At 40.0% G+C, this 17,844-nt stretch overlaps 2 protein-coding genes across 5 annotated transcripts in view; one reads left to right on the top strand and one right to left on the bottom strand.

Annotated features, from left to right (window-relative positions):
• DPH5 (diphthamide biosynthesis 5) overlaps positions 1 to 13,622 on the bottom strand; it is a 39,981-nt gene extending 26,359 nt beyond the window's left edge. The window contains exons 1-5 of one of the 2 annotated variants that reach the window (XM_081947400.1): positions 13,554 to 13,622; positions 12,526 to 12,603; positions 10,615 to 10,793; positions 9,284 to 9,408; positions 4,741 to 4,849 (exon numbers count right to left, since the gene is read on the bottom strand). In XM_081947400.1, the coding sequence (XP_081803526.1) occupies positions 4,741 to 4,849; positions 9,284 to 9,408; positions 10,615 to 10,749 (369 nt within the window). In that variant the 5' untranslated portion in view covers positions 10,750 to 10,793; positions 12,526 to 12,603; positions 13,554 to 13,622. Of the gene's footprint in view, positions 1 to 4,740; positions 4,850 to 9,283; positions 9,409 to 10,614; positions 10,794 to 12,525; positions 12,604 to 13,177; positions 13,301 to 13,553 lie in introns of those variants that run through there. The other variant, XM_081947401.1, reaches the window with a different exon arrangement.
• A 105-nt stretch (positions 13,623 to 13,727) lies between these two features.
• LOC309389255 (putative oxidoreductase ZK1290.5) overlaps positions 13,728 to 17,844 on the top strand; it is an 84,567-nt gene continuing 80,450 nt past the window's right edge. For all 3 annotated transcript variants that reach the window (XM_081947397.1, XM_081947398.1, XM_081947399.1), the window contains exon 1: positions 13,728 to 13,866. In XM_081947397.1, the coding sequence (XP_081803523.1) occupies positions 13,782 to 13,866 (85 nt within the window). In that variant the 5' untranslated portion in view covers positions 13,728 to 13,781. The remainder of the gene's footprint in view (positions 13,867 to 17,844) is intronic.

Genomic DNA, 17,844 nt, shown 5'->3' with positions numbered 1-17,844 from the left:
CATACTTGCAAAGTTTGTATACATTGGTAAATTGTAACAGGAACTTATTATCTTTTAATCTTGCAAAGATTGGCAGAATTTGTGAAATTTTAATATAACAGGGCAATCTAGGGGAAATTGTCAAGATCTTGGGATATTTTTCAATCTCTGACAATTTGGGCTCTTATTTATTTCTATCCCGCCTTTGTTATTATTTTTACAAATAACACAAGGAGGAGAATATATCCAACGCAACTTCCTCCTTCTATTTTCCACGCAACAATTCTGTAAGGTGAGTTGGGCTGAAGGTGACTGGCTTTCATGGCTAAATACGGACTTGGAATTCTCTCCTTGTTTTGCAGCTACATAAGGGAACACCTGGATTTCTCTTTTACGTCACCAGGAAAGCAGATCAGATGCTGAATGCCATTGTTCTAGATATCCTACTTTAAGGAAAGCCCTAAAAGGATTACACTAGAATATGCGAAAGAATTATTTCCAGCACTAAGCAGTCCATTATTTCAGGGTTCCCCAACCTCTGGGCCACAGCCCACTAGTACGCCGTGAGGTGTTTGCAATTGGGCTGTGGAAATGGCGGGCAAGCACTTCCATGAGCAGTGGGCGAGTGCTTCCATGGAGCTGCACGCGTGCGCATTTGCCGGCCACACATATGGAACCATTCCTTCCTCCCTCCCCACCCCCCCAGTCAGTCGGGAAACCTGGAAAGGTCGGGGAGCTCTGAACTATTTCACTCAGCAAAATTCTTTTCCAAAGGTGCCTGTCGTTTTTCCCATCATTATCTAGATTCTAATAGCTGCATCAGCTTCCTGCAACTTAAGTGCCATAACTGTATTTACTATATGATTACAGATAGCTCTTGACTTATGACCGTATTGGAGCCTGCCAATTATGGTCACAAGTCAGGATGGTTGTGAAACAGGTGATTATGTAAATGACCTGATTTTACTACCTTTTCTGCAATTGTCTTTAAATAAATCACCATGATTGTTAGGTGAATCCAGTCATTAAGAGATTAATGACGGTGGCATTTTTGTCACAACTGGAAATAAGTGCCCCTTTTCAACAGCAAAAAAAAAAATGTACATTTTGGTCATGTGACTGTGGTATGGGCTGCGAACAACATAAATATGGGCTGGTTCAGTGGTGAAATTCATTTTTTTTACTACCAGTTCTGTGGGCGTGGCTTGGTGGGCGTGGCAGGGGAAGGATACTGCAAAAATCCCCACTCCTGAGGGAAGGATATTGCAAAATCTCAATTCCCACCCCACTCTGGGGCGTGCCAGAGGTGGTATTTGATGGTTCTCTGAACTACTCAAAATTTCCACTACTGGTTGTCCAGCACTCAAAATGTGGGAGGTAGCCTGTGACTGGAACTTTTATTTTTTTTTGGGGGGGGTGTTCCGTTGTAATTTTGAACAGCCACTAAGCAATTGATTGTAAGTTAAAGATTACTTGTATGGGAAAAAAACCCCAAAGGCACCAGATTGGGATACTTTCCAACAAATCTGGGATGATGATCATAAACTGATTATCCTTGACAAGGTGTATCAAGATGCCTCAGAATGAGTGTAAGTGTTCTATGGGCAAGCCCTTAATATAAAGAAATGAAATTTCTTTAAAGAGTCGCTAAGTATAGCAGTATATATGCACTCATGTCGTCCCCCCAGGAACCCTTTCCATTTTGGATCTGAAGCACCAGTAGTCCTCGACATACAATCATTCATTTAGTTTATTTTATTCTTCGCATTTCTAAACCGCCCCCTCTCCCAAAAAGGGACTCGGGGCGGTGTACAGTCCACACAACAAATAGCAGATAATAAATACAAATATAAATATAACTATAAATATACGTATACATATGGAGGAGGTTAAAAAAATTAAAAGAACTGTACAGAAGAATAAAATATGGCTCTAAAAGCCCTAAAATCAATTAGATTTAAAACACTACCCTTAAAATAACCAGTTGAGAGTATACTTCCAGGAGGTAGCAGTTGTAACAATTATAATTATGCCAGGCCAGCTAATCGAAACAGGTGAGTCTTCAATTTTTGTCGGAAGGAGCGGAAGTCCATGGTGGTTCTAATGTCGGGGGGGAGGTCATTCCAGAGGGTTGGGCCCATCACAGAGAAGGCCCTATTCCTTGGCGCCGCCCGCTGGCATTGCCTAGTGGACGGCACCTGGAGAAGGCCCTCCCTGTGAGAGCGGATTGGCCGCAGGGATGTATGTGGGAGGATGTGATCCCGCAAGTAACTAGGTCCTGTGCCATGGAGCGCTTTAAAGATAGTAATCAGGACCTTGAAACGCACCCGAAAAACCACAGGCAGCCAGTGCAGCTCGCGCAGGAGTGGTGTTACGTGGGAGTATCTAGACCTCCCCATGACAACCCGCGCGGCCGCGTTCTGGACTAGCTGCAGTCTCCGGGCGCGTCCCAAGGGAAGCCCCATGTAGAGAGCATTACAGTAGTCTAGGCGAGACGTCACCAGCGCATGAGTGACTGTGCGTAGGGCATCCCGGTCCAGTAGGGGGCGCAATTGGCGCACCAGGCGAACCTGGTGGAACGCCCCCCTTGCCACGGCTGCCACATGGTCATCCATTGACAGCCGGGCATCTAGGAGGACGCCCAAATTGCGCGCCCGTTCCACAGGGGGCAATTGCTCGTCCCCTATGGCCAGCGATGGGGTCAGCTGGCTGAACCGAGGTGCCGGTAGCCACAGCCACTCAGTCTTGGAGGGGTTGAGTTTGAGTCTGTCGTCCCCCATCCAGACCCCGATGGCTTCCAAACACCGGGACATCACTGCGACAGCCTCGTTGGGGTGGTTTGGGGTTGAAATGTACAGCTGTGTATCATCAGTGTACAGATGGTATTCAACCCCAAAACCACGGATGATCTCGCCCAGCGGCTTCACATATGCATTGAACAGAAGGGGCGAGAGGACCGACCCCTGCGGCACCCCACAAGAGAGTGGCCTCAGGGTCGATCTCTGCCCCCCTGTCAACACATATTGCATCCGGCCGGAGAGGTAAGAGTCGAACCACCGTAGAACGGTGCCTCCGACTCCCATCCCCTCCAGCTGGCGCAGTAGGATACCATGGTCGATGGTATCAAAAGCCGCTGAGTTACAACAACACTGAAAAAAGTGACTTACAACTGATCTTCACACTTACAACTGTCGCGGCATCCCTGTGATTACATGATCGCAACTGGCAACTGGCATGTACTTATGTCGATTGCGGTCGACATAAGTTATGTGATTGCTATTTGCTGTTTTTCCAGCTGACTTCTGACTAAGTCATGGGGGGGGGGAGTCAGATTCATGCAACTGTATTGTACACTTAACTGCTACATTAGTTAGTTTAATAACTGTGGCAAAAGGTCATCAAATCAGGCACAAGTCACTTAATAACTCCTTGCTTAGCAACAGAAATTCTGGTCCCAGTTGTGATCATAGGTCAAGGACTACCGTATACGGTCCCCTTATTAGAGGTATCTGTTCATAGTTCTGATAATAAATCTATTTAGTCCAGTGAAAAAGGATGTGTTAGTAGCAATATATACTGTATTCACAGAAAAGAGGTATATAAAATGGAAATACAAAAAGAGAAAAAATACACTGATCCAAAATTAGGATTACGACTTTTAGTTTAAGGGTTTTACTCTCAAGGTCTATGGGAAAAGCGCCATCTATTCTTGTCTTATCTAATTCATTAGGGGGTAAAAAGGAAGACTTTACTATTTAGAACAGGGATATCAAACTCAAGGCCCACGGGCGAATCTGGCCCATGGGGTACTTAGATCTGTCCTGCGGGGCCTCCCTGGAAACAACGAAGGACCGGCCTGCAGTGCCTCTGCCAGCAAAAACAGGCTCACGGCCTTCCCAAGCGCCATTTTTTGCTGGCAGAAGATTGCAGGAGGCTGTTGCAGCCAAAAACAGAGCTCGGGAGCCTGTTTTGGCCGGCAGGGTACTCAGGCCGCCACAGGCACCCCCAACACAAGTGACGATGATCTGGCCATGCCTACCCCAACCCCCAGAGGTCAAACACAACCCTGATGCGGCCCTCAGTGAAATCGACTTTTGACACCCCTGATTTAGAAGTTCAGTCATAAAGTAGTCCTCAACTTATAACCGTAATGGATCTTGAAATCTCTATCATAAATCTTGACAATTGTTAATCTTGACAATGACCAGATCTGATTTTATAACTTTTTTTTGTGGTGGTGCTGAAGTGAATGTTGCGGTTGGGAAGTGAATGCCACAACTGTTAAGCCAATAATTATTCCTATGGGTGTTTTTTGTCAGAAACCAGCTGAAAAGGCCAGAAACTGAAAAAAAATGTCAAAAATTATGGACAAATGACTTTGGAACACTCAAAGATGAAGCAGCTGCCAAGGGCCCAGAATGGTTGAGTCATTCCGGGGGAGGGAGGGGGGGAGCAATCAGCACTCTGGAACCAGGTCTTAAGTAGCTTTTGGAAGATCCATCATCACTTCAAACGGTTGCTAAGTAACTAGTTGAAAGATGAGGACTACCTGGAGTATGTTATTTTACAGTACTTTGAGGGGGGGGGGAGGAAGAGAAGAAGGGAAGGAGGATCACAACTGATTCTGAAACAGAAAGTGCACAACTGTCACAGCTATTTCTCATAGGCTTGTTACCACCTGCTTTCTGCAACCTCCCTTATAAAGAAAAGACAAAGCTGTGGTTTTCTTAAGAACAGAATGCCCGCACTCAAGAAATATACCTGTAGACCACAACAGCCAACAGCATTCAATATGGAAGCATTGTGGATCACTCTGTAGGGAATTCCCAGATTCACAGCCCGGAGAACAAGGTCACTATGTGTAGTTGCCCTGCAGTAAAAAAAATAAGTAAGTTAGGAAACATGGCAGCCTACTGGATAATTTTCTGTAGCATTGCAATGATGTAACAACCAAAATGTTGTCTTCCCTAATAACCCTTTCCATAAAGCTGTCCAAATTCTTGTTTTCCAATTCAAATGCAGACATTTGTGTATCTGTTGTTTAACACCCATTTCCAAACACCCTAGTTCCGTTCCTGTTCCTCAAGCACCATTGTTTGTTTGATTGCAATCCATTGTTTCTTTTTACTGCTGCAAATCTACACACCTTCAGACCTCATGGCACCTTGTACGATATGGAGATGGCATGATAATTACCCCAAAATGAAGATTAACGTATGCAATCAGTAAGTATGAAGAAATAATTGTTCCCCTGAACTGTATATACAGAATAACCTTGTAGGTCACCTAGTCCAACCCCCTCCTGCTCAAGTAGGAGACCCTATACCCGTGATGGCGAACCTATGGCACGGCTGCCAGAGGTGGCACGCGGAGTCCTCTCTGTGGGCACGCGCACCGTTGCCAGCTGCTCTTCTGGTTTCTGGCACGCACATGTGCACTGGCCAGCTGGTCTTTGCGGGCATTGGAAAATGGCCCGAAAAATGCCCCCAAAACAGGCCGTTTCTGGGCCGTTTTCCAGGGCAAAAGCAGCCTGAAAACAGCCCAAAAAACAGGCATGTGAGCGATGGCCAGCTAGTCTTCAGGTTTCTGTTGCTTCGGCATGCATGTGCATGCACACACATTCCGGTTTGGGTACTCGGTGCCCAAAAGGTTTGTCATCACTGCCTTATACCATTTCTAACAAGTGGCTGTCTAATCTCTTCTTGAAAGTCTCCAGTGACGGAGCACCCACAACTTCTGAAGGCAAGCTGTTCCATTGGTTGGCTGTTCTCACTGTCAGGAAATGCAGGGATTATTCGGTGTCATTAAGGGAATTCATGCAATCTATTTATTTAATGTAATGCAGTTGAAATAGAAAGAAAATCAAGAAGTTGTTTTCCTGCCACATTTTCACATGCACACACACGCACACCCCGATTCATGCAGTCAAAGGCTAAGAAAGTTGCAAAACCATATTGTAAATTTGTGGTTCACATAGGAACACTTGAGAAGTATAAACTTTCAGATGACCCTCAGTGAAGCAGCAAGAAAGATGAAAGTCTGCACTGAACGCAACCATCTAAATCTGAAAAAGAAAAACTCCCCAAGCAACTCTGTACCAAAGCTAGTTGACACACTACAAAGCTAAAAATTAGTCGTTTGCATTTTAACTTTAATAACTAATTGCATCTGAAAATTAGGTGTTCCACTTCTTTGTCTCTTTCAGAAAACTGCAAGACAACTGTTAGCTGGCAAGCAGCAACTCGGCACAAAGAGCAATTCTGGCATAACTCCAATGCTCCCTTTTAATTACTGTGCAAACGGAGCTTCATTTAATTGCAGATGAGAAACTTGGTATGCATGCTCTGTACTTGCAATAGTATGCAAAATGCTTGTTTTCAGATACATTCACATTTGTTATTCAAGAAGACTTCAGGGAGAGTGAATGGTAGCCCCTCACAAGTGCTGGATTTCCACTGCATGTGCCAGGCAAACATCTAGCTTAAAGAAAGATCTCTTCTGAGGGATTTAGAAAACAAAAGATTGCAAGAAATCAAGAGAAGTGCAGTAAGGCGTACAGAAAACATGCAAATTAAGGCTGTCAGAGGCTTGAGTTAAAAGAGCAGCAGCTCCCTATAAACACTGATAAATGTATCGCTGAAAAAAAGTTATTCATTAGAATTAATATGGCCTACCATTCAGATACTAAGATGAGTAGGCTCGAAGTACTTGGTCAACAAGAATTAAGGTGTTTGAATGCAAAACCGGACATTGACAAAGAGATGTTCCTGGAGCTACTGACTGCTCAAGAGCTCTAACTCTGCCGAAGCTCCTAATCAAACATGCATCAATCACATTTAGTGTATTATCGAACCAAATGTAGAAATTAATTTAATAATACAGCCAAACTTCAACAATGGCTTCAGCTGCTCCCATTTCCCCAAGGAATCTTAGTTTAATGCTGCTTATTGGATGGAAGAGAAAGATGGAAAAGAAAGAGCATCTGGCTGAAAAGAGTGATTAAGCAATCCACTTTCTGGCACTGATGCTTAATTCCCATTGAGGTGCGTCCAAGATTTGCTGAGACTAAACCTTCTATCATTTTTTGGGGAGGTTCTGTTTGATTGCTCCAACCACACGTTGCATAATATAGCATCATTTGCACTCAGAATAACATATGTATTACCCAGTTGTTTAGAATTTGTGTTGGTGTACATCTACCAATCTATATAAAAATTAATCATTTTTTGTAACTAGATTTTAGAGAGTGATAGTAATAATATGACAAAAGCAATAGTTACGGAACAGCAAAGGATAATTGTAATTATAAAATTAACTAGGCATCTGAAACCAGAAAGACTTTAAAAAGCTTATAGAAATGAAATTCTACCCTTAGCACTCATTCTAAATAATCAAAAAGGCCACAGTTTTCATGATAGGAAAACCAAGTTTAAGTAGACAATTGATTGGGAACTAGGGCACATAGTAACCACAATAGAGAAGGGCTAAGCTTTCGTGCTCTACTCAACTTCATTCCAAACTGCATAAATTTTTAAATCATTAAAATACTTTAATTATCAGCAACTGAGCCAGGCTTAAAAATTCCACCGATAGCCAATGCAATTGTAACAAGAATGGCAGTTGCATTTTTCAGACTTTTGACTATCTTCAGACAATCACTGTTAGAATTTAAACATTATGCTTGTTTGTTTTCTAACATAATATTCAGAGGCAACTCCAAGTAAAGGGAATTGCAGCACTCTACTATGGAAATAACTAGCACATTATTAATAAGAAAATCCATAATTGATAGATAAGATTAACCCAGACTGCATTGCCATTACCTACTTTGTTAGCCTACAAGTCCAAGAATATCTTAAGATTCACGATCAATATTTCGCAGCAAAGCAGATTCTTTCAGGACTAAATTTACATTTGTGTGCAGATAGGAAGATCCCCTGATCTTCAAACTCTATACAGATTATTTTTATTGAATTAATAAATTTTATCCAGATTAAACATTAATTGTCAGAATGTCAGACCACCAAAAACTTATAAACATTTTAAAAACTGAGATAATATAGTAATAGGTAAGTTTGAAAATAAACTCGGCGTGAAATTTGTATTTGAATTATTTATATGGAAACATTTGGATGATCAAACATTTCATTGTGTTTCAGCACAAAGATTCAAGAAAGACACCTTTAATAATGTCACGGCTTTGAGTAGAGTAATTATATTAATTCTCCATGGTTGGTATCATCTGTAGGTGCCATTTGTTTAAAAAGGCAGGAAGAAAGCAAGAAAATATCCCTTTTATGTTGTTAAGGATGTACATCAATCCCCGTTTATGTATATGCATATATTTTTTTTCCCAGCTGGAATCTCTCAGATGATGTCCATGACAATTACATTTTCCCAACACTCTCATCAAAAGGGCAATATTAATTTTAAAGCCCCAGCTGGAAACAAAAGCTTCTTTCCTTTCTACACTGTAGATTGATGAGGCTTGACTTGCTAGGGCAGAATGAAGTGTTCTGGGAAAAGGAAGGAGTGCAACTACGGTAGAAATGGAGCTAGAATACTTAATAAATCAAATTTATTTGTAATGACCCAGATGTCTGTCTACAGTATGGATAGATTGTGCAACTTGTACTTCCGCATCAAGTTTAAAAACCACCATATGGTTGTAGATGCAACATGAAAATTCACAAAATAATCTGAACAAGCCTTACTGAATCTCTAGAGAAACCAGTAAGGAATAGCCTGTGTGAAGAATACTGTTTTTTTAAAAGGCAGACAAGACATCGATAATCAATTTACTTCACCACTGATGAGCAAGGTATTATAATACATCATGCAAATTAGTCTGTAGTCCTATTTAAAGATGCAACACAGGTGGTCATCTTGGCAAGTCTGGTTGCATCAGGGCTAAGAAATTGGGAGTGTGTTTTCTCTTCACTTTTTCATGAATTTCCTTCCTTTCTAGGATCTGGTATTAAATCTGATTGTTAACAAGATTCCCACATAGGTAATTATGATCACATACTGTACACATTATATAGAAAAAATAAGTAAAATTATTCTAAATAAGGTGAGCCTCCAAATCCACTTTAGAGCCTATTTTTAAAGTCTAATGCTATCTTCCACTAATGTACAATTGAAGTGTCAATGGGGAAGCTATGAAAGTTAGGCAAGAACTTGCAGAAGAGATTCTGAAGCAAACATATAATAGATTGGAAGTTACTTTTTTTGGTGTAACCAAGCTAGAGATACATTTGAAACCATAGGTTGTGGGACTTTATTCGGAGTTTTCTTTTCTTACCCAAAAGGATCGCCAACTACAAGAAAAGCCACATCAGTTTGATGTGCATCTTTCAGGATACTATCAGCATCTTGCTCTACGATATCTCTGTCAGCAAGGATCAGCTCTTTACCATAGAAATCTTCCTAGAAAAAGAAAAAGGTTATATCTGTAGCTTATTTGTTCTAAAGGAAACTAAGGTGACATACAAAAAAAATTGGCACTATGATACTGTGACTGCTATCCTACAAAGCAGGTTAAGATGAGGTAGTGTTGATGCTTAAGAAACTGTCCCAAATATTGGGGCACACAATTTTTGGTTGGTTGAGCATGAAAGATGGTCACACATTCTTTTTAAATATTATTTTCACCTAATGAGGACAGCCCATGGGTCTGACTTTTTCGTGTCTTTCTGTATTGGGGACAGTAGGTTTAATTTTCAAATTGCTTTCACAGTTTAAGGGACACTAGGTCCACTTGAAGACTTATGATTTTGCTGTTGAATTCTTAAACACTATAAACATATATTTAATTGGCCCTATTGTGTTTCCAATCTTATGGGTTGGGGACAAACGGGTGTGTGGAAACTGGGCATCCAACTTCAATGTCAAGTCTATTTCTTACCAGTCAGAACTTATACTTTCATCATTAAATCGACTCTGTAGGACATTGCACGTTAGACTTACTAGACACAAGGACAGTTTTTCTCCCATGCCATCACTCTGCTGAAAACGAATTCTCACAACTCTGTCAAACTATCTAGAAAGGCAATATTACCATCATTATTCTCATCTTCCCTTTTACCTATCTCCTTATCTTCTTATGACCATAACTTTGTTGCTTGTATCTTACAATTTATACTGTTTACTTAGTACCCTAGTATGATTTATATTGATTGCTTATTTAGTATAATTATCACTAAGTGTTGTATCTAATGTTTTATGATGAATATATTTTTATAATGACTAGATAGATAACTATCTATCACTGTTGCTATATGTATACTGAGAGCTTATGCACCAGAGACAAATTCCTTGGCCAATAAAGAATTCTAATTCTCAATTCTAAAGGGTCATGACAATTTTTAAAACATTCAAACTCATTGGCTCAGAATTATTTAAGTTCATATATGATCACCAAACTCTAATTTATAAAGATTTTATGTTCATTGCCTGTTTGTGTCTGTATTCTAACTTTCCTTCACAGAGGTAGTCCCATTATGTGTGCACTAAATCAAGACATAGCAACTAGATGCAATATTATATAGAACATTTCACACCAGATTAGGGATCAGAATACTGTTTTCATTGCTCTGATATTATTTTACATCCTCCTTGCCTATATTCACATACCAGTCCTTCTTTTCCAACAGTTAGGATAGAAGTGTAGGCTTCCAAATATACTCTGCTACACTGCTTTATTACTTCCAGCCCTTTTACTGTAATATCTTTGGCATCTCCGAGTCCAAGTCCAATCAAGTAAAGCATTTTTTAAAACCCAAGAAATGCTTTGGTATGGAGGATTTTTACACCTGTCAATGAAGCAGACAGAAATACCATGAAAATCAAATATTAAAGCTTAATGGTAGGTAATAGAACATTGGCATTTGGAGAAATTCTATATAGGTAGTCCTCACATTACAACAGTTCATGTAGTGACGTCCAATGTTACAGTGGCATTGAAAAAAGTGACTTTTGACTGCTTTTCACACAACCATTGAAACATCCCGGTGGTCATGTGATTAAAAATCAGAGGCTTGGCAATTGTCTCATATTTATGACAGCTGCAATGTCTCAGGGTCATGTGATCATCTTTTGCAATCTTGTGACAAGCAAAGTCAATGGGGAAGACAGATTCACATAACAACCATGTTAATAACTGCAGTGATTCACTTAACAATGGTGGCAAGGGACGTCATAAAGTGGGGCGAAATTAACTTAACAACTGCCTTACTTAGCACCACAAATTTTGGGCTCAATTGTGGTCGTAAGTCGAGGACTACTTGTAGTTCAAACATAGTGGGGGGAAAATTACTGCAAAAGTTCTTTTGACAATACAAAGCAAACTTTTCAACTCCGTTGTTATAAAAACAAAATCAATAGACTTAGATGTGAATACAATTGCATGCATTTAGTTATTAACTTTCAATATTCCAAAACATTATGGATCATAGTGAGATATTGTTCAATATTAACAATTTCATCAATACTATTCATGTCTGATACCTACACAGCCACTATCAACATGCTGATTTCTTTAGGCCATTAATGAGAGTAAAGCTAATGTGGAGAAATTGAAAAAGTTTTTCTAATGATTATTCACCACTGGTAAAAAAAGAAGAAGAATGGGACAGTAATAATTGATTAATTGCTGTTGCTGTTATGTACATTCTATCTTGTATTGTTTGGGAATTGGGTTAATTTTACCATAAATGTTATATTGTATGGTTGTTAACAGTTATAAGCAGCCATTAGTTTGGAAGAACTAGCAGTATATAAATCTAAATAATAACTAAAAAATTGACAAGTTCCTTGTAAAATGTAGGAATTATGCTATACTACCATATTTTCACTTTTCTTCTGTTTCTTTAGCCATTACCAAAGGCAAAATGTTCATTTTACACATGCATTTATTTAATTGATTTAAAAGTTTTATACTCTGCCCCTAATCCTATGCATTCCCCCTTTTAATATATCATCCACTTTTCTTAGGTTTATTTTTTTCAGTAATTCTTTGGGCTTTCATATAAAATGAATGTACTCTTTGTTCCAAAGCCAGGTATCTAACTACTCAGCAGTCCCTCAGCTTCAACTCTCATTTACTTCTGAAATCTCTTATCAGAACATCATTTTCTTTTAACTTGTAAATTATATCATAAGAAACTGTTATAAAGCAAAAAAAATGATTTGCCAACAATTTATCAAACACAGACAATATTTATGAACTCCCAGAAGTTTATAAGCTAAAAACGAGGGATGCTCTAGCTGAATAATATTAGTTTCCAACTTTGGATTTTATCCTCTAGACACATGCATCATTTTATTTTAAAGAATTAAACCCCTGGAGCATAACTGCATTCCTGATCACCCTTCATATAAAACATTGACCTAGCCCAAAGGCATCCTTGTTTGCAACGGTCCCCTGCTATCTATTAAGCACAGGCTGTATTTGCACATTACCCTCATTCCTGATGAAGTGAATTAATTAGCAATCCAAACTATAGGTTTTACACATTGCCCGGGTTCACACAATATTTTGCATACCGAGATCCGAGCTGCAGAAATTCAGTCAAGGTACTTTTCTCTTCACCCAATGAAATGAGCTGGAGAATAAAAGGGTTCCTGCAATTTTTATTTTAAAAAGTGGATTTTAATAATATGTATTTGTAACAGCACAATAAGAAAAGTGTTAAAATCAAGTATTAAAATAGTGTCTGATTGTAGAGTGCTTGAATGCACATACTTTTTTCTTACTAATAAAATGATGTATTTAGCTTTGTATCTGATTAACCTTATACACCAAAAAACAGTTATGAAATTCATTCAAATTTCCAATGGAGCTAAATCTTGATGATCCTTGAATTTTCTGGGAAACAAGCTTCCTCTCTAGGAAATGAAATTCTAAAAATGCTTTGTTAGGACAATTTAATCCAAGAGACCTTTTTTCTAACTTGAATCTCCATCCAATTCTATGGTAGTACATTCCACCAAGGTTACTCATTGGATGTTATCTCCTGGCCACTCATTCTCTTTATCTAATGTATCTCATAGGGAACTTGGCAGAACAATGCAGGTACAATACAAGAGACCTCATAGAAAGAAAAGACACGGGAACTGTGGGGCCTCTAGAGGAGAAATCCCACCAGTCCCCTTCCCCCGCCGTAATATAGATGTGCTCAATTTTGCAGAACCTCACCTCCTCATTCATACATGTCTCAGTCATCCAGGTCACGGTTGTTGCAAAGGTGCTTTTTCAAGAGGTAGCTGGACTTTCTGGGTTTTCTTTGAAGACGTTTCGCTTCTCATCCAAGAAGCTTCTTCAGCTCACCATCAAGTCAAAGCTGAAGCCTCTTGGATGAGAAGCGAAACGTCTTCAAAGAAAACCCAGTTGCCTCTTGAAAAAGCACCTTTGGGGACTCCTCATTCATAGGTAAAGAAGAGCCAGCTTCTTTACCTATGCTAATGAGGGCCTGCTTAGCATGTCATCGGAAGCCGTCCCTCCCTCCTTATTGGCCGAGACCCCGTAGAACCCCTGTCCCGCGCAGCGCTGCCCTTTCCCTCCCCGCCTGCACCTGTCTCGGAGCTTAGCGTTAGCCTCTTTCCCTTTCCATGCTTTCGCCTTCGCTTCCGGGGTCTTTCGGTGCCGTAAAAAAGACCGCTCTCCGCTTGCGACGATTTTACGACAGCAAAGACTGGCTCTTTGCGCTGTCGGTGGGCTTCTGCTGGCTGTTTTCCGCCTGGAGAGGTGATGAGGGAAGTGACTGGATAGTGCCTTTGCTGCTGAGTGCAGGCAGATCAGGATGAGCACCTGGGAGTCCGGCAAAGCATTAGCGGTGCCCACGGTTCCCCTTTCTAATGGCTTAAACATCCCCATATTGGGGCTGGGTAAGTGCACGGTTCCCCCCTCCCGCTCGTCTGACTGGGACAACGAGAAGAGCAATTCTAAATGTGATGAAACATGATCGCCCAAGTGCATGCGCCTTTTCCTTGCCTTTGAGCTTCATTTCTCCGTAGCATTCATCCTGGCACCTGCCCGCTGTAAAGCAACGTTGTGCGTTCCTCCAGGTGCTCTACGCTACAGTAGAGCAACTGGCTACACTAATGCGTAAAAAGTCCACTGCGGTGTGTGACGGAGCTTCCACCCAGCCAAATTAAGCAGGATATTGTACTGAACACAGCCGGGGAGAAAAATCAGGTTTACAATATGCAATTGCTGTTATGCCACTGTATATAATCATTATTCTAGACAGGGGCGGTGATTCTGTACTCTATACCTTGGAATAAACCTCTTTCACTTAAAGATTTCGGAGGAATATGTAAGGCTGCACTGTCAAAACGGCAGTCCTCTTTTTGCCCAGCATTTTTCTGCCAAGAGTCATTAAATCAGGTAGCTTCATCTCTGGAAGCAAAGAGACATGTAGCTTATGCTTGCATTGATGTTTTTGAACAAGTTGGCAAGACTATACTTAGGTATACTCTAGGTGTTGTCTTATCAGGGCTTTATAGAGTGATATTAGTACCTCACTTGATCTTGATTGTATTAACAGGTATACAATCAAGATCAAGTGAGCTACTAATACCACTCTATAAAGCCCTAGTAAGACCACACCTACAGTATTGCATCCAGTTTTGGTCACCACACTATATATATAAGATGTTGAGACTCTAGAAAAAGTGCAGAGGAAACCAACCGGTATGATTTGGGGACTAGAGACTAAAACATATGAAGAATGGTTACAGGAACTAGGCATGGCTAGTCTAGTGAAGAGAAGGACCAGGGGAGACATGATAGTGTTCTAATATTTGAGGGGCTGCCACAGAGAGGAGTGGGGTCAAACTATTTTCTAAAGCACCTGAAGACCAGACAAGGAATAATGGATGGAAACTGACCAAGGAGAGATTCAACCTAGAAATAAGGAGGACCTTTCTGACAGAACAATCAACCAATGGAACAGATTGCCTTCGGAAGTTGTGGAGTTTCATCACTTGAGACTTTCTAGAGGAGATTAGACTGCCATTTGTCAGAAATGGTGTAGGGTCTCCTGATTGAGTGGGTGGGGGGGTTGGACTAGATAACCTATAAGGTCCCTTCCTATGTTAATCTGTTACCTGTAAGGAGCACCAAAATCCTGTTTTAGGGCAGTTATTAGAATAGCCCATTTGTAGAACAGCGCTATAGTAATATGCTATACATGTCTTTAGGTATTTTTGGCTTTTTGGAGTGCTTAATTTTTATTTTTAATTGCATTCTTAGACTTTTTTTTTCTCAAGACATCTTCCCAGTTTTCAAAATTATAGAGCAATTCCAAGGAACTTTTGTTTGGATGAGTTACATTTCTTGATATTTACCGCATTTGCGTTTAAAATTGATACATTTCTTGCCACGACCATGTATCATGATTGTTTGATGTGATTTTAATATTGCCTCAATAGGACCCAGCAAATTTTGATTTTTGCAGACCCCAAGAGGGTCTTTGGGGACCCTCAGGAGACCTTAGATCACACTTTGAGAAATACTGAACTAGATATCTATTAGGAATTGAGCATTGGTGATGAGTAAGGCCAAAGGTAGTAATGCATTTTTTAAAATCTAAATTTAAATTGCTCCCCCCCCCTCAGTCCAGGTATTGTCAGAAGAACAGGTGGTTCCCAATGCATCTGAATTAATAGTATTTGGAAAGTATTGCTTAAAAGACAGTAACCCTAGCTTATCCTTCCTGTTGAATGTCGAATAGAATAAAATAGAAATAGAAGAGTTGGAAGGGACCTTGAAGGTCTTCTAGTCCACCCCCCTGCTCAGGCAGGAAACCCTATACCATTTCAGACATATGGTTCAATCTATTCTTAAAAACCTCCAGTTTTGGAACATTCACAATTTCTGGAGAAGTCATTCCACTGATCAATTGTTCTAACTGTCAGGAAAATTCTCTTTAGTCCCGTGTTGCTTCTCTCCTTGATTAGTTTCCCTCTGTTGCTTCTTGTCCTGTCTTCAGGTACTTTGGAAAATAGGTTGTAACCCCCCCCCCCCTCCTTTTGGCAGCTCCTTAGATATTGGAACATTGCTATCATGCCACCCGTAGTCCTTCTTTTCATTAAACTGGGCATAACCAATTCCAGCAACCATTCTTTATATGTTTTAGCCTCCAGTCCCCTAATCATCTTTGCTGCTTGTGCTCTTTATGATCTCTATATAATCCGAACAAGTAAATTATAGTTGTAGTTGGTCCTCAACTTATGACCTGTTGCTCAGTGACAGGTCAAAATTACGATGTACCTGAAAAAGGAGACTTATGACCTGGATCTGAAGTTCTGATGGCCTCCTCCGCACCTGTGGTCACATGACTGCACTTCAGGCTATTGGTAACATGGTCACATTTACAACCGTATGTAGCATCCTGAGTTTTACAATGGTTTTGCCGGAAAGTGGCACTTTCAATTTTAGCAAAATTGCACTATTAGTGAGCAATGGATTCACACTTACAACTGCCAGATTTGCTTAACAACCACCACAAAAATTGTTGTAAAATTATGTGGCCCATTTTATGACTGCCATGACATATAACTCTAATGGGAAGTCTCCATTGCCGTCGTATGTTGAGAACTTATAATGTAGTTGACTGAAAGTATTGTTTGCTGCCTTATTTGTAGGAATAACAAAGGCGGAATACAAATAAATAAATTATAAATGAACATTCTTCTCTTAAATTTGAGTAAGAAATTCTTATTACTAGAACAGTATATGCTACAATCTTATTTTTAACCTTAAAAAAGATTCCATTGAATCTGTTATGACTTCTGGATAGGTGCTCTGGCTTATTAGTATGAAATGTTCTCAAGAGATTTTATTCTGCAAAGTTGTGAGGAGATATTTTTATTAGTTGTTTACTATATTATTATACTGACATATTTCCCAAGGAGGCATGTCGCATACAGTTAAAACATCCTCTTCTCAAAAGTCTCAAAAGCAAGCCATTTTAACAAAGTCCCATTACATTCGATAAGATTTATTCCCAAGTAAATCTTTGCTTAATTTAGTGGAGGGATTCTCAGACGGTGGGAGTCAAGTGTAACTTAGATACAGATTGCATTTTTTAAAAAGCCGATGGAGCTTGCAGAAGCAAAGTGGGAGAAGTACCAAAACTTGTTTTTACTTTGCCTGTGCAAGCCGGTCCCAGATCACCAAAGCCAAAATGGGGAGAAAAACACACAGCAGGTTTTGACAATAGTACTGCTTTGCTTGGATAAGTGATTTGCACAAACAAAGCAGGAATCTATCAAAGTCTGCTCCCATAATACAGGAGCAAACCTATGGCAGATTTCCACAGACAAAACAGTAAGCAAAACTTGAGGATAGTCTTGTGAGATGGATGAGCCAATGGACGTAGATGCGTCAAAATCATCTACCGGTCACAGTTGTGCTGGAGACTTCTAGTGTGAAATGCACTCTGAGTCTTTGGAGTGATTATAATGTATATGTGTTAAAGAAGTTCATAATTTCCCCTCATTTAAAATTAACAGCCTTTCAAAAGGGAAGCTTTTAATAGATGCTAGGGGAAAAAAGCTAAAAAATAATAACATTTAAGTCAAGAAATTATGTTGAAAGTTCCTTACGTTTTAGTAAATGGTATGTTATACCTTGCCCATTCTGCCTTACAGAAATCATATCTTTTATTCATTCATAGAATGGTAAAGTTTATAAATCTCTGAGTTAGTCTGCTACCGGATGCAAATTTAAGAATAGCTTAAATTTAATTCTTGAATGGCTGTGTGGGTGGGAGACAACTGTGCATGGTTAGCATTAGTATGTCAACTAGGAGCAAGAAATGCAAATTTCTTCAGCTTGAGGATATGGCAGAGGTGAAA

The sequence above is a fragment of the Natrix helvetica genome, assembly GCF_964273705.1.
Source record: "Natrix helvetica genome assembly, chromosome: 3".
In the NCBI taxonomy this organism is placed as follows: domain Eukaryota; kingdom Metazoa; phylum Chordata; class Lepidosauria; order Squamata; family Natricidae; genus Natrix; species Natrix helvetica.
The sequence above is the reverse complement of the archived record's forward strand: the minus strand, read 5'-3'. Positions and strand labels throughout refer to the sequence as shown.